The following is a 17115-nucleotide window of genomic DNA, read 5'->3' on the forward strand; positions in this document are numbered from 1 at the left end:
TTTATTTACAAAATCACATTCATGTAAAACAAAGTGCTAGATAATATATTGTACAAAAACATAGATTAAAAGAGCAAACACAGATTTGGAGTCTGATAGAGACAGACAGACAGACAGACAGACAGACAGACAGGGCTTCAGGCAGGGATGTCCAGGTTCTCGTCTCCTCTCGGGTATCCCTCCACTTCCATTGTCATCAAAAACTCTGCAATAGAAAATAAAAAATAGACCGGTGTGTAACATGCTTTACTTTGGTGCCATCTGGTGGTAGTATCAAGACTAACGTCAGGATAAACTGCAATACAACACAGCAGAAACCTCATTTGTAAGATCAAAAGCATCATTCTTACATCATGTCCACTCATGAAAGGGATTACAGAAGCTGTGTTTTAATCATCATTCAACCTGCATGTTCTGTTTGGAGTCCAAGAGACTAGTGCTGCGTTCCAAGTGACATATATACTAACAAATAGTGCACTTACATGTTGGAGCTTTTACTTGTGTAGTGCAGGAGTTTTGACAGGGTAGTGTTGTTTCAAATCACACACTGCACTGACTGGAAATAACCTCAACATGTCAACACATCACCCATCAAAACATCTGCAGCCTAAATTATTTAACCCAGAAATTAACATGTTTCGTGTCCTCTATTTCGAACTCTATGAACACACTGATGGCTTCTGGACAGCAGTAGTTAAAAATAAACCCTTTTGTGTGGTGTTCAACAACATCTGCAGCTTCCTCAGACGCTTTAATTTGAGAATTCTTTACTTCAGTGGTCCCACCCCTTCTCTACATAGCCAAGATGGCCACACTTCTTTTTTAGACTGTTTTGAGTGCATCATCCTGGTACCTGTAGTGCACTGCATGTTTCTGTACTTGACAGTGTGAACGCACATAGGCACTCAAAATAGTGAGTGTTAGTACACAAGTACGTCATTTAGAACACCAGAGTCCTCTTTAGAAGCTCAGGTTGCATTTAAACTTTTGAACTGATGTTTCAAAAGTGCATCTGTATTGTGACTGGGACAAATCCCCAATCAATCAATAGTACACAGCTGTGAAATGTATTGGGGTAGACGTATTTAACTACAGTACTTGAGTAAATGTACTTGGTTACTTTGCCCCACTGCATCTACAGGAACACAAACGAGATGGAATAACAGCCACAAGCAATTACAACAATGTAGAAGTGTTAACTTTCTATACAGTCGTTAACCCGTGTGTGAGCTACTTTCACTAAGGAGTTAGCCTGACAGTAATCTACAGTGCGATATCTCCACTTGCCTTCTGTGTAGTCGATGTCCGGCCGCGTGGAGACGACGGCCCAGGCCATGCCCACCAACAGCGCCACCACCAGGTTCACTACAATCCACGGCCGCAGGATCTGCTGCTCCGAGCCTGGAGGCCTGCAGGAGGCGGGGAGGTTAGCAGCAAACGGATTAATAACTGGGAAAAAGACAACTGGACAACTGTCCAGGGGCCACTGACAAGTATGCTATTTAATAAATGTCAGAACATATAGAATTATGGCCACTATTATTCCCTAAAGTCAAAAGGAATTATCATTTCTTTATTTAATTATCCCCCCCAAAGAAGATCAAAAAAATCTTCCACTGTATATAAACAATATGTAACACAAATATATAAACAATATGTAAAACAAATATATAAACAATATGTAAAACAATCAGGGTTCTCACCACAGAGTCTCGTTGGCAGTAGGATAGAGGTTGATGCGATCACTGGTCATTTGCTGACTGAGGGACAGGATCAGGGCTATAAAATACACTGAACACAGAGAGATCATGTTAAAACATTTCATCATCATTATCATCATCATCATCTCAATCTCAACCCTGCTGTCATGTTGCCTCACTTACAGAAAGATGCCAGAGCAGCAGGGTCCAGAGTGAGGAAGCCTCTCAGGGCCATGGAGGCCTTGGCCAGGTTCACTCTGCGGGTGACCCCAAAAACAAGCATGTTTTTTTTCTGTCTTATTGTCTATTTAAAGTAACTGATTGTTGTCCAGCAGCAGTTCAGTTCAACTATGGACCACTTTCTTTAAACTTTGGGGTTTTACAGACGCAGTGAAAATGCAGGTCCTACATTATATGTTTCAATAACTTGTGTTTCTTTCTTTTAAACTATTTAAGACATTTTCTTTAGGGTTGTTTCTAAGGCCAGATAACATTTTTCTATTAAGTTACCAAAGTTAAGTCAGCTTATTACTAGCATGTGTGCTTCAAGTGGACTGTATGTAGCTGATTGTTTGTTCGCCCATGATAAACACTGTTCCTGCTTCATTTATGGGTGAATAAAGTACAGTTCTAATTGTATGACCCTCATTAAGGCCACAACCTGAAATGCACAAAAAAAGCTTTCTTTCTGACAGAATTGCTGCTGGAGTTTAGACTTCATCTGGCTTTGTTTGCATCCGCCATGCTCACTGGAAGAAGGCAAAGGTGTACCACAATTCTCTATTTGTTCTCTGCAGAAAAAAAAGTCTACTAAACTCATGAGAGCGGAGTACGATTTTGTCTTACTGGCTGCTATTTGCACACTCAAAAGACAGACCTGTCGAATGCAGACACGGTGCTGATGGCCAGCAGCAGGTAGAGCAGAGACTGAGCAGGGTAGGCCAGTAGGTGGTACTGCTGCAGCAGGTTGGGCAGTGTGGTCATCTGCTCGCCCGCCAACACGTACACAACAATAATGTTCCACACCGCGTAGCCGGCCAGGAATCCATGAGAGAACAAACCGATCACCCTGCAGGTGGAGAACAAGAACTTTGTGTAAAACTGGCTTCACCGCTACACTACTGCTGGAAAATATTACATTCATCTTAGGACACGTCATACTTCACAGAAACATGATCTCTGAGGTGTTGCACAAGCCAGTCGCCTAAGTTCCCTACTTTTTTTTTTAATGTATGTGCTCCCATCATGTGATAGAACGTGGAGTCGTACTGATAAACAAGCTTACATTTCAGCTGAACCAAATATTTCCAGCTGTTGTGATCAGTCAATGAATGGATGGCCAATAACTTTTTGGAGCTTACAGACAAAACTGAAATCCTGTTAGCTCCTCAAAAGTGAAATGAGATCTGTTTAAGAAACTCTCAGTGTGTTGTTTTTTTTATTGTGTGTGTGTGTGTGTGTGTGTGTGTGTGTGTGTGTGTGTGTGTGTGTGTGTGTGTGTGTGTGTGTGTGTGTGTGTGTGTGTGTGTGTGTGTGTGTGTGTGTATGTAGACCTGAAACCACTGTGGACTCTTAACGCGATGTCTCTGGTGGTCCAGATCTGTCTGGGGTCGACGTAGTCTTCCATCATCTCTGAGTGTCGCAGCTGATCTACTCGCTCTGCCTGGAAACGTCCTGCACACAAACAGAAATATTTCCATCACTTTAAAGGGCATTTCATTGACTTGCTTGCATTCCATGGAGCCATAACCTAATCCTAAACCTAACCTTACCCTCGTCTTTCCCTTAAAATCTAATAATTAATGCATTGTTGGCTTGTTTTTCATCTCCAAACCTGTACTACAAGTCAGCTGTTTTTAATGTTATTACACCTCCGCGCCTTTATTTTAATTTTTTTTATTTTGTGTTGAGTGTAAATATCCTTTGACATTTTTGAAAATCTTTTTTTTTACTTTGTGGTCTTGTTTGAGTGCAGAGCAAACACCCTGAGAGTGTCTGAGGTGAGAAGGTCAGGTGAAGTCAACTGCCTGTGACCTACACAGACACTGACACTGCTTCTGATGGATTAAAGAGTATCACTGCAACTTCTGTCCAAAACAATAAAACAAACATTCATTTAATTTGTGCTATTTTGGACAATCAATAAAGTAAATAAATAAATAAAATGTTTATTAGTGATGAATAAAGTTTCTTATTATTCTTATTTTATAGTACTTAAACCCAAAAAACTCTGACCTAATCGTTTCTTTTGAAACAAATATGTCTCAAGTCATTATGTAATACAACATTGCCTTCATTTTACAGTATTATACTAAAATAGTGTAGTAGAAGAGGGAGATCAAATTCATAAAATTCAATGTTTTAGAGGCCTGCAGTTGTGTATTTGAGCAAAACCAGTGTCAGATTTTTCTTAGATATCTGAGTGAGGCACGACGACAAAACTCAACATTCTTTCTGATTGTTAAATCTGTACGTTTTGCTGGCTTTGTCTTTCACTGCTGCTGACTCATACATTTGAATCTGATTCAAACTCACGGTTTCTCTCCACGAAGACTTTGCCGACTGGCTGGCTGGTTCCATGCGGGGCGGAAAACAGGGAATGCTGGGGGATGGGCGACGGGGCACCTGTGGTGATGTCGTCGTCTTCGGCTCCCAGATGGTTGCTGTGGTGCTCCGAGGTCTTAGTCTTCCTGCCATGTGACAGAGGAAAGAGGACTTTGTCACATTTTGAATGGCAGTGTCAGTCTGTCCTCCACTTTGGTTCAGACTGAACTAATAGAACTGTAATAATTGATTGTGAGGTTTTGGACTCATGAACTAATGCACACTGCAGCTCTGGCTCACATTAAACCCTCCTGCAAACCACAGACCAAAGCTCCATCTTTCTCGCCTCCAGTGACGGGGTGAAGAGGAGGGTTAACAAGGTGTCACTTCTACGATACATTAACTTCTCTGTACATGGATGATATAGTTTCCTGTAGCGCTGTGCAAAATGTCCAGAAAAAGGAGCAATGGCCATGTTTGGCTCAACCTGACAGTTTTGGGGACAATGTGGGGCGCACCAGTTTTTTTTTTCTACCAGTTGAATTCAACTTGAATCTTTTCCTTGACTGACTCACTCTTATCCAATAATGCTTTGCTTAGTGAATGCGCTTAAATGATCGCATGTACTGATGTGTTTGTAGTGGGAGCTGCTTTTGTAACTGATGATCGCTGTGATCAGTTTAATATTTCCTCATACACTTGTGTTTACATTTGATTATTTTTTATTTGTTTTATTTGTGCCGATATTCCTTGAATGATTTGATTCAATTCGCTGGTGGTTGATTTCATCGCTGGGTTCTTATATACACTGACTGAGCTTCAACTATGATTAAATGCCAAGATTCTGCTTTTAAATTTGATTCATTGATTGTTACTCAGCTGTGACAGTATTTGCTTGTTTGATTGGCATAATTTGGGTTTTTGATTCTCAAAATGGTTAATCATCTTATTGAATGAATCAAAAATTTGTTCTCATTCCTGTGATTATTTATCTAGTGCTTTCCTTCGGATAAAATCTCAACAAAGGTCTAGCCGATGATTAGTTTACTAAATGCTGCTCCTCACCGCTTCCTTTTTGTCCTTTTGGTCACAGGAATTGTTTCCTCTCCGTCCATGACGGGGTCGGACGTGTTACCGTTTGCCATGTCAGCGTGCTCTGTTTCCTGGTCTGACACAAAAAACCACAAGTTCAGTCACACCTAAGTCATTTTGGTAAAACACTGTTTGTTACATAAAATCAGTGTGACACCTACAGATATGACTTCATAATGAAAAACAGATAAATAAGTGATACAAAGTGCACGAAACAGAGATTTAAAAAATGTAAAAGCCAAATGATGTTGTTCCTTAAACTCTGTATGTAAGAACTACATACAGTATTTAATCTCCATATCTACATGACACAAAATCAACACATAGAAAACAGACAAATATATGATTGTACGGCTAGTACACTGAATCCACTCTGTTCCTACACAGTGACTTGGTCAGTGGTCAATAAAGTGGCAGAGCATATTAAAATAATAAGGCTATAAAAGATTTTAAAAATAAAACATGGGAAGGAGATAATGGCCATATGCCAAAATTTAAATAAAACAAGTTAAATAGTTTTGTACTCAATATTACTCAATATTGCACATGAACCCATGTGGATAATATAAACAGCTATTGCCAATTAAACCTAAGAAAGCTAAGTTTTCCCCAAAAGTTCAGCAGTTATCTTTTAGCTGGAGCGCAACAAATGGGCTATCTCCATAAACATGAATATCTGCCACTGACTGAACGAGTGACTGAATCTCTGACAGTGATTGTACAGCATTGGTCAGACAAATGCGACCACAGCGCTATAGAGCTTATGAATTTACTTGACAGCTTTGAACTGACCCAACATGTAAAGGAAGCCACCCACCAGCATGGTAGCACTCTGGACTTAATGATAACAAGAGGGTTACACATGGACCATGTGAATTACCTATCTCTGATAATCACTGTATTTTCTGATGTGATCGTAACCATGCCAAAGACTAAAAGGGAAATTCTGTTTCAAAAGAGACTCTATGATGAAAGGGATGAAGCTAAAATTCACTGAGATGATGAGGTCAATTGAGCCTCTTTAAATGACATGGTTGAACATCTCAATAACACTCTGTCGTCTGTTTTCAAATACTGTTGCTCCTCTAAAGATCAGGAAGAAGTCGACTGGTTGAATCTCCCCGTGGTTAAACTATAACAGTGTGACAAAGAACAAGAGAAGTTGTCGGGCAGCTGAAAGAAAGTGGAGGAAAACTGGACTCACAGTTCACTGTGATATATACAAAGAAGCCATGACTTCCTGTAACAAAGCAATACGTCTGGCAAGAAAGGATTACTTTTCTAAGAATATTACAGAGGATGCTGGAAACTCAAGAATATTGTTCTCCACTATTGAACATCATACTCAACACTAGCCCCGCCCCCCTGCAGGTCTCGGCATCAAAATGTGAAGAACTGGTACTGTTCTTCAGAGACAAAGCCACTTCAATCGGAGCCAGTATTGCTGCTTATCTATACACGCACAAACTCCAAACATCTTCTAACACAGAAGCAACAATGGAAACATTCACCTCCATCACATGAACTGAGCTTTGTAAGACTCACTGGGTGTAACTCCTCCACTTCCTGTATTGACCCGATACCAACAGCGTTTTTTAAGCAGGTATTCAACAGCATTTCAAGTCATGTCCTCGAGATTATAAACACATCCCTTCAAACAGGCATTTTCCCAGATGCCTTCAAAACAGCTGTTGTAAAACCGTTAATAGGATCTATTCTCATGCAGCTTCATATGCGGTTTCATATCAGTCCTTATGCATCTAATTTCTTTTCTATATTTTTAAATGTTCCTTTATATCTGTTTTCATGTCAAACACTGCATGTCATTTTCTTGCTGTAAAGCACTTTCTTGTATGAAATACATACAAATAAAGTTTATTATTGTTATTATTATTACACACTACTACTATCTTAAAAAATGTAAATCATCTCTGTTGCTAGGTTTTTTCTAAGGGTCGGCCTACTTGCTGGAGAAGTAAACACTGCATACATTAGACTAGAGGCTACTGACGTGACTGATTGTTTTCCGGGTTATTGGTCATACCTATGGTCATACCTGTGTATTGCCATGGAAACGGAGATAAAAAAAAAAAAAAGTTTCATATTTTGAGAGCGAATCACCGCCCAAAAATTAATACATTTTGATTCCATATTTTATTTAGTTGGTAACTTCTTGCGCCGTATTTTAAAAGTTGATTAATATGGTTTTATATTTCTCTGTAATGTAGCACAATGTTACTTATTAGTGTCTTTGTCATTGCTGGAACTCAAACATTTTTTCTGACTTCTCAAAAAATATATATTAGACAATTAAATAAATTCAAAAAGGTGCAACGACTAGTCGACTCCTGGTTTGAATTAACGACTTTTAGTTGACTTTTAGCAGAATCTTGAATCTTCCCTGCAGAGTTCATCTGCACTATCAACTCATGTCAACTTCCTGATAGCAATCAAGCAGTTGTGTTTTAAGGAACAGACAATAAAGCTGGAGGTACAGCTACAATGATTAAACTGCAGTAGTGGAGGGGAACGTTACGTCTGTGCCAACTGTTCATCTATCAGCAGACAGCTTTGCTCGTGTTTTTGGTATAAAGGCAGGTAAAAGTTTTGCCACCGATGGTCGGCGCCCTCTTCTTTTTCTTCTTCTTCTGTGGTGCTGGATCCTGAGGCTCCGGGGTCAAAGACTCTTTGCTGTTGCTATGGGTTACATCCTCCATCTCCACCTCCAGGCCCACTAGAATAGAGTAGAAGAGAACAGAATAAAATAGAATTCAGTGCTGTGTGGAGCTGCAGGTAGTGGCTATCGCCTCTCACCTTCTCCCTGCTCCTCCCCATCGTTGACCTCCTTCTTCACCTTCTTCTTCTTGCTCTTGACCGTCGGCATGTCGATGTTTCTCTGTGAGAGGATCAGAAGTTCAAGATGTGAATAATGTCAATCATGAAGATCTCTGAGCGTGTAACAGACTCTGAGTAATTTAGGTCAGTTAATTAGTGTTTCACGAGGATCTGCAGGCAGCCGGGTGGTGATGCCTGTTTGAGATAATTGGATTAGTTTGAGCTCGGAGGACAGGTGGTGGAGCAAAGCTTCAGGAAGCATGCCACACAGCACACAGCTTGTGTGCACACCGAAATCAAAGTAACCACATTTTTGATGATTTTTCAAAGATCCTGCTCACGTTCATCTGAACCTGAAGATTGATTGGTGCACTCACTGTCTTGCTGCAGCATTTCTGCAGTTACACTTTTCCAAATATTGGTTTGTCCAGCTCATGCACTTTGCAGTTCGAATGTGCGTAAAATTATGCAAAATGCAAACATTTTCAGCCTCGGATGGACAATAGGGTTTAGTTTTATTTGTGTCTCTAAGATCGACATTACTCTCACATATCTCCAAATATGAAGCTATCAGCAGCTGGTTGGCTTAGCTTAGCATAAAGACTGGAAGTAGAGGGCCTGGCTCTGTCCAAGGGTTAGAAATCCCACATAGCAGCACCTCTACAGGTCAGTGATGAACATGTTTTAGGTTGATCATCCGTTTTATGTGTACAGAAACGAAAAGAGTAAAGACAGATTTTTTTTTTTTTACTGGGCCTTGTGCGGACTACTTCTTTGGGAGCAGAGATGTCCTCGTCTTGTTATTGATGAGACTGTGGTGCGACCTAAAGATATTTGGACATTATAAAGTTCACTGAAACATTACGAGTTCTGACAGAAGAAATATATTCATCATTTTTTGTACGCTGTTTAAAATGTTCTCTTTGGTTGAATCTGGTGTTTTTATTTGCAGTGCTTCTTTTGCATTGAAAAATGTGTATTTCTTGTCAGAGCGACACCACAAAGCATTGTGGGACAGTCGTTGTTGTTGCGTTGTTGTGTGCAGGTGGATGCTAAAAAAGAGCACTGGCTTCTTCGGAAAGAAAAGAGAAAAAAAACAACAAAAAAAAAAACAGTGCAGAGGAGAGGAAATATAAATTGACCAAGTGAAAGACGGACTCTTGTCTGCTTTGAGGTTTCAACAAGTTCCAGGCAATTTGTGATAATGAAGTCAGTTTTTACCTTCGGACAGAGCCAGGCTACTGTTTACAGCATATATTAATGCCAACGGCAAGCTAAATTCACACAGCGTCCACTCGCAGTAATGCAACACAAAAGGACCTCGGTCACCCAAAAAGCATTTTCCTTCCGAACACTATTATAAAAGGGAAATGTGTAAACTGGTCAGGGCACCTCCACCTGCAAACAAAGTAATTTTACTTATTATTGATTTTTTATCCATGAGGGTTTCATATTTATAAAATTGTTCTGAGTCTAGAAAAAGGCCCGTCACTCCCTGTTAAGTTAAATAAAGTTTTCAGTGGATGATTTTCTCCACATCCAGTTGACTCAGTTTAAAAAAACATTTTTTATTAACATTTTTATTTGGAACAGAACTGAAAAATTATCTTGAAAAACGTGTTTACATGATGTTCCCATTTTAACAAGGGTGAAAATGGAAAATAATATAGTAGAATAACTTAAAAGGACACTGTAAATAATACATTAAAAATTTAAAGAAAAAATGAACTATAAAAAAATTTGAAAATACGAACTTTGAACGTCTGTTTTAAATGAGGATGCATAATCATCCAAGATTTCCAACAGCTTTCAAACTTTTTTTGTTCAAGTATTAAAATAAAAGTTTGTTTCTCCATCACAAAAATATCATGGATCACATTAACCCAGTCTCTCAACTGTTGGAATTTCAGTTGTCATCCATTTTCTCGTGAGAGCTTTCTTACTTGCAATCAACAAAATATCTATTTTCAGGACCCTGGACGGTGTCTTGTCTCTTACTATGGTACATTGTCTCAAATTTTATTTTCAATTTGATTTTACTACCTTTTCCATGGTAGTTTAGATTTTTTTTTCCCAATATTGGAGGAGTAACGGACAGCTCCAGAACAGTGATTTGCCTTTTCTCCTCCACAGGACCTCCAACATGAAATGTTTTTATTTATGAAACTCTGCTGTGCTGGTGTTTAAAAAAACTTTTACTAGATTCTTCCACCTAAATTCTCTTCAGGAAAGAGCAGACGTACCTTTCCATTGTTGTTTGTTATTTCTTTCCCCCATATTTCCAATTGTAGCATTACATTTCAGTGGAGTCCGTTTTAAACTGATGATTGAGGGAACAAACTAGTTGTCTTTCATTTTGAGGGGTTATATTGATGTTTTGTCAGTTATAATATGATAAAAACAGTTGATTTCAGGCTGAACATTTCAATGAAAATTCCGGACGGCACTCGGCATCGTCACTGCTCCTCCTCATGTAGAGAAAAAAAACATTCCTTATGGTTTCCACACATGGGGCTTATGGGTGTTGAGTGTTAAGGCCACTTTCACAAAGCCATCAAGGGGGGACCTCATCACATCCACGGGCCGAGCAGGGAGCCATCACATCTGCACAGACCCTGTGATGGACCAGAAGGCAGTTTTAGATGATTGAATCTGCAAACCCCTCCTGGTGTCACATACAGACATGACAGTGATATTGATCTGAGCATTTTTGGCAAAAAAGCACATTCCAAAATATCTTGTGTTTTATGGGTAGGAAGTACCTGATGAATGAGACCCCTGCTTGGTCCATGAGATATGTATTTACCCATATATTTGTGCAACCGTTCAACACCTCAACTACACACACTGCTGCTGAGTGCCAAATCTGTAATACACACTAATTCTATGTAGTCAGTAGTGAATTATAAATGACATTTACTCAAGTACTGTACTTTTAAAAGTACTTGTACTTCACTTGAGTATTTCCATTTGATGCTACTTTACACTACCCTGGTGCAAACCAGACCCAATTTCAGTCCATGAATATGGGTCTGGCGATCCTCCATAGGAATCGTTTGCGGTGGCCCGTCAAATGCTAATATGAGCTGAGTTATCAGACTCTATTCACAGTGAAGAACACTGAAGCTGTGATCAACAGTCGGTGCAGCCAGACTAACTTCATATTTCCACCTCACTACATTTAAAAGGGAAATATTGCACTTTTTACTCCCCTATATGCATTTCACAGATGTACATGTTACTAGTGACTTTTCAGATCAATATTTTATATTCATAATATTGTTCTATATGCATTCTTAAACATAGATTAGCTCAATGAACAGTGTTGAGATTAGCTTCACCATGACAAAATAAAAATGCTGCTCATGTTCATGTCAATGACGCACTGTTCCAATGCTTTATACATGATAAATATGGAAACACTACATTGGGCCATTCTGCATAATGAGTACTTTGACTCTGGATAAAAAAACATTTGCTGACAGTGCTCATGTATTAAAGTAAAATAAGTACAATTTTAAGAGTTTTACTAATATTGAAACTGTTTGTTTATCATTGTGGGAGTAAAGTAAAAGAACTGAGTAATTGTTCCACTACTGAATACAGTATGTACAGTACTACATGTTAGTATATTATACTGTAAAATGTTATGAGTTATTCCACAAAAAAAAATAATTTAACTGATTTACACAGGAAATTATACATCAGACATTCATCAAACTGTGTCGTGTAATGTCACTGAGTATATAACAAACAAAACAAAATGTCTTCATTCCAATATAATACTGATTTTCATTTTAAAAGATCTTTCATTTTCATCGAATTTTTCAGACCCGTAAGCTACATCCACTTTTATATACAATTTATGGTCACCACCAGGAGCAGCTTCTCCAGTCCATGTACTAATTAAGTACACTTTAACACAACAAGTATATTTTTAGCACATTATTGTTTTTGTGTTAAATAGTCGCAACAGAAATATATGGCAAATGTGCTAATAAAAAGTGTATTAAACGCATGAATACCTAAACTGTCCTGCATGTCAGAAACAACCTAAACATTTTGTGTTTAATTTCCTGTCTACAAAGGAAGTGAGGTTGTGTCTCGTGGCATGTAGACATTCTCTGCTCGTGATCACCTTTATAATCTAGTGAGGTACCGAGAGAGCTAAAACAAAGGAAGAGACTTTCTTCGACAGCAGTCTAACAAACATCCACTGCTATTTAGTGGCACTGATCAGTGTTTCTGCACAGCGGCATCAGCTGCTTGTTACTGGTATTAGTGGTACTGGTCAGAAAGTGTTGGTATGCGTGTGTTTTTAATATGTTTACACCAACATGATAAAAGAACAGAAACTGTCTGTATGTGAGCCTTCAAAATACACTTCAATGTAATATTTCTAAATCTAGAACCATCACAATCATCCTGTTGTTTCTATGACATGGAGTAGTTGGGTCAAATATTTTAATTTGTTTATAAATTAGCTTCCAGAATGGCAAAGCAGGAATCAATGAGTTTCGTGATAGTTTGTGGAAACTGCACAATATATTAACAGAAGTTATTAACAATAATCTGCATCACCGTAACTTCTGATAATTTCAGCATCTGTGCTCCTGAAAATGTTCACCCATAAAATCATCAAACTAATGTGCTGCCACAACACTCAGTGAGCTGCTGATAATAGAGGCTGAAAGTTAAAAAAACAAACTGGACGGGCTACATTCGACCAATAAGACACACAAATATGAATATTTAAATCTTAATATTAAATTATTTAGAAGGGGCTTAACATTTACTGTAGATTCACAGTTTAGTTCTTTTTTGTTCTGACACACTTTTAGTACATTATTCATAAGTGCACATGGAGGAATAGTAAATATACTTTAAGGACGTTTGCTTTAGTGTACCATTTGTGTGCATTTTGTCAGAATAGTACCCATCCACAGCACACTCAAAAATGTACTGGATTTGTGGTTGTCTCAATCAAGTACACTTCATTTTGGGTCATTTCCACTGTGAATACACTCCACACTAAAGTTGCTGAGAATCACTGTGTAGTGTGGATACGGCACACCAGTCAACTGTGACATGGCACGACATGGCCCTAAACAAGAGACTGACTGAAGACTGGAGACACCATAAATACACAAAAAAAGAACCTGAGATGAGGTTGAAAATAACAGAAGAAGCTCATAGACAGACCTTCAGTTCAGTGAACAGAATGTGACAGTTTTGAGTTATAAAAAAAAAACATTTTCACAACGCTTTGTTTTACAAAATAATGCAACAGCAGATAGTCTTCCTTTGGAAGCAGAATGAATATTATGACAATAAGCATAAAAATCATACTAAAAAAGACCATGATTGGAAAGATGTTGCACTATGAAAGACTGGCTATTATTAGAATTAAGAGTATATTTAAATTAAGGGATGCTTAAATTGTCCAATGTTTTTTTTTTAATCTCTTTTAAGGGATGCCCTAATTAAATTAATCTAATCAGATCATTTAATTAATTGACCTTATTATTAATCTTATCGCAAATTAAATTATCTCATGAGGAAAAACTATTTCTCTACAAACCCCATTCATCTGAACAGGAAGCTTCAGGGCGATGTCAGTGCTCACCTGTGCAGCTGAGTCTGTCTGCGGCTGTGGAGCTGAAACACTGCAAACGCTCCTCCTGTGTGTCTGATCTTATCAAGCTGAAGTGTCTTAGGCTGAGCCTGAGTGTAAAGACTCTGCCTCCCTTCCCTTTATTCGACAGTCTTCAGTCCTTTTTTAATTCCACAGGTGCATTCAAGATGACTGCAGGTCTCCTTAAATTGTAAACCGGCAGCCTGAATAAAAGGTGGGGAGGTAAGGTGGAGCAGAAAGGAGACGCAGAGCGGAGAGGAGGCTCATCTGCAGCTTTCAGAATTTAGAGTAACAGGTGGATCACGTGTTGAGCCGCGTTGGCCCCTGGGAGCTTTGTGGTAGGTTGATCAAATGTGATGTCACAGCTTGGCGTAGCTTCAAATCAGCCATGGATGCTAGTAATCCTTCAGCTTTCTTTTCTTAAATCATCCCTTCAACATATCCAATCACTCCTTGCTCTGCAGCTCAGTCATCAAGAAACAGAATCAGGTGAGTGGGAGAAGTGTTCAGATCTCCAAAGTTTAGGAGCTGCCCCCTAAGAGTCGGTCAAGATTACAAAAAGCTGCTGGTCCACTGAGCCAAGCAAACTCAGGGGGGATTTAGGGGGTGCAACAGGTCAGAGAGATAAAATTATAATCCTATACTCAGCAGACAGTCGACGTACGGATGCTAGATTAGGAGGAATGTGCTCCCACTTACATAACTGCTGAAGAGGTGAGCAGTGTGCTGCTGCTCCCTGAGGTCCACAGGTCCAAGGTTAAACCTTTACAGAACAGAAAGCAGCTCACTTAAATGGATCCTGTTAGAACAACACACAATGTACATGCAGACCGTGGAGTGTGAACCTGAAATAGTCATGCATTCAAAATAGTAATGATGATAATAAAACATGTAAAGTGATTCATACTTGATTTTGTCTGGTTCTGTTGGAGGTTTCTTCCTGTTAAAGGGAGTTTTTCTTCCCTCTGTCGTACGTATTTCTCCCTTAAAGTGGAGTTTTTTCCTCCGAGCATATATGTGGGAATTGTTGAATAGTTGAGTTTCTTTGTATAATGTTGTAAAATTCTGTTGTAAGGACTTTACTATGTTCAGTGCCTTAAAATAACCTGTGGTATGATTTAGCAATATATAAATAAAAGTGAATTTAATGATACTGTTTTAAATGTCACTCAACTTCAAATTTCTGGTCATAAAAAGAAGAGAATATTGAAAGTAAAAGTTAATTTCACAACAACTTCACGTCAACCTCTTTGTCTACATCTTCTGCTATCTGCCGTGTTGTGTGAAACCGGCTGCCGCTCGCTATGTGGATGACACGCAGACTGAATGATGGCAGAGAGTAGGCACTAATCCGCCGGTTAAATCGGCTGAGCTGCATCTGGCCTGCACAGGATTAACCTGAGCAACACAAGAGAGGTTAACCCACAGCGTCCACGCCAAGTGTCGCGCAGCCGCCTCGGCTCCAGCTGACTGGGACAAATGTGTTCAGCAGGTCCACCTGTGTCTCTTTTCCTCCCTCTGCTGTCTGTACATCAGGACAGCAGGTGCTGACTTTTGTATCTCTGAAGCATGAAATTGATTGGTGAATGTATATAATTGTCTGTAAAATTGACTTCAATCCATAATGCTCCATTTCATTTGCCGAGGTGGTTCTGGTTCATCCTGCTCTCCACAATCACCTGGTACCTCGCACTACACCTGATACTGCGTTTTTAATGCTGCTCGCCATAAAGATGTTCTCATACAGATGAGACATTCATTTTTCTATGTGCTTAGATAACTAATTAGGCTGTTAACCAGCACTCATCAGGTGGTGTGTTGTAAATGCATTTCATTATTTTATAATCACAACATCAAAACAAACTTCTGAGCAAGTATTTTACTGGACAAATATGAGAACAAATTGCAGGGACACAGTATCAGCTAATACACAATAGGCCTACATACATATGCAGTACCAATAAAGTAAAATAAAATACAATGTGCGAAGGCCTACTTAGTATTCAGTGTCCGAATAGCATTTGTCCGTCTACTCTTCTGTGTGTGTGTGTGTGTGTGTGTGTGTGTGTGTGTGTGTGTGTGTGTGTGTGTGTGTGTGTGTGTGTGTGTGTGTGTGTGCGTGGAGTAGGTCCATGTTTTGTTCATTGGTTTAGATAAAAATGTAGTCGCAGGCTCTACAGATGACTGGGTCCAAACCCTTCGGGAACATTGCTGCTCCGCCAGCTGTTCCAACTCCAGCTCCAAGCCAAGCTTTGAACCTCCCATCCCGGCCTCTGGCCGCGCACTGCCTTCAGCTCTCCAAACCTGTTCAACCCACACACAGAAAATGATCCCAGCTGGGCTACGGAAATCCAAGATGACGTGTTCGAGGAATGCAACAAACACGGAAGAATATAAATTGTAAATCTTACAATTTACAAACTCAAAGTGCTCAAAGTGCATTAGGGTTGCAATCAATACTAAATTATTTATGATGAGGACTTTATTTGGCTTTATGTAAACCTGTCCGATTACTTTTGAACCCCCTAAACTTTGGGTTTTCAGAACTCATACTGTGGATTTCATTGTGGAATCACTTGTATTTAATTGACAGTATGAACAGAAGGGACGATCATAGCCTGTTTCACTCTTCCTTTGGGCACCTGACCTGAAAAAATTAAATAAAATTGTGAACATATCCTTTAGCTTCAGCAGCTGATAAATAAATATCATGGTTTAAAATGTCGTTAATGATAATAAACTGCTGCTACTCCTAATCTTTTTGACAATCAACTCCATAAAAAGATCGAAACCAACAGGGAATTGATTGTATACTAAAAAGCATTCCAAATCCACTGTAAAGTGCAGTTTCAGCTTTTGACCACGAGGTGTCAGTGTAACCATTCTGTAAGACTGCTCCCCCAGAACAACGAGGTGCTGATGAGTGTTTTCTTTAAGTGCTCCGTTGAGCTTTCAGTAGAAGATAAAGAGGAGGATTAGTAGTCTGAGTGAAGTTAAATTCATAATCAGACACTCTGTAATTCATTCATTCATTTCATGTTGAATCTATGTTACCAAAAGGAAATGAAGGAAACCAAATCCTTCATATAACAGAATCACTGGATGTCATGTTTGTGTCCGCCTGACTGATGCAAGCTCAACATTCTGCACAGGTTTGGTGGTTTAAAGTCACAGTTCACGCTATCTGGTTTTGTCTCCTTCATTGTTAATGTGTTTGAGGAAGAATTACTTATATAACAGAAGGAGGCAGTTTATCAGGTGGGTTCTGCCCTCTGATGGATTTAGTCAGGACTCTGCTGAGTCAGTTGC

The 17115-nt window shown here is 39.2% G+C and overlaps 1 protein-coding gene across 1 annotated transcript; it reads right to left on the reverse strand.

Moving 5' to 3' along the window:
* Positions 1-19: 19 nt before the first annotated feature.
* On the reverse strand, positions 20-13847 carry LOC138201561 (transmembrane protein 237A-like). The gene is made up of 11 exons (XM_069155167.1): positions 13798-13847; positions 8151-8232; positions 7951-8070; positions 5310-5412; positions 4236-4390; positions 3254-3374; positions 2578-2769; positions 1884-1957; positions 1704-1791; positions 1288-1409; positions 20-205 (listed from the first exon to the last, which is right to left on the reverse strand). The coding sequence occupies exons 2-11, from the start codon at positions 8218-8220 to the stop codon at positions 138-140; spliced, it is 1113 nt and encodes a 370-aa protein (XP_069011268.1). The 5' UTR covers positions 8221-8232; positions 13798-13847; the 3' UTR covers positions 20-137.
* Positions 13848-17115: the final 3268 nt, after the last annotated feature.

This window comes from Embiotoca jacksoni, unplaced genomic scaffold, assembly GCF_022577435.1.
Source record: "Embiotoca jacksoni isolate LCO1_2020_lvr unplaced genomic scaffold, fEmbJac1.0.p SCAF_2, whole genome shotgun sequence".
Taxonomy (NCBI): domain Eukaryota; kingdom Metazoa; phylum Chordata; class Actinopteri; family Embiotocidae; genus Embiotoca; species Embiotoca jacksoni.

Bases quoted from the DNA above. Each gene is read 5' to 3' on its own strand.
- LOC138201561 (XM_069155167.1), bottom strand. From the start codon at position 8,220: ATGCCGACGGTCAAGAGCAAGAAGAAGAAGGTGAAGAAGGAGGTCAAC. The intron at 8,071-8,150 runs GTGAGAGGCGAT...ACTCTATTCTAG, and splicing joins TGGGGAGGAGCAGGGAGAAG to TGGGCCTGGAGGTGGAGATG. The intron at 206-1,287 runs GCAAGTGGAGAT...TTTCTATTGCAG, and splicing joins GGACATCGACTACACAGAAG to AGTTTTTGATGACAATGGAA.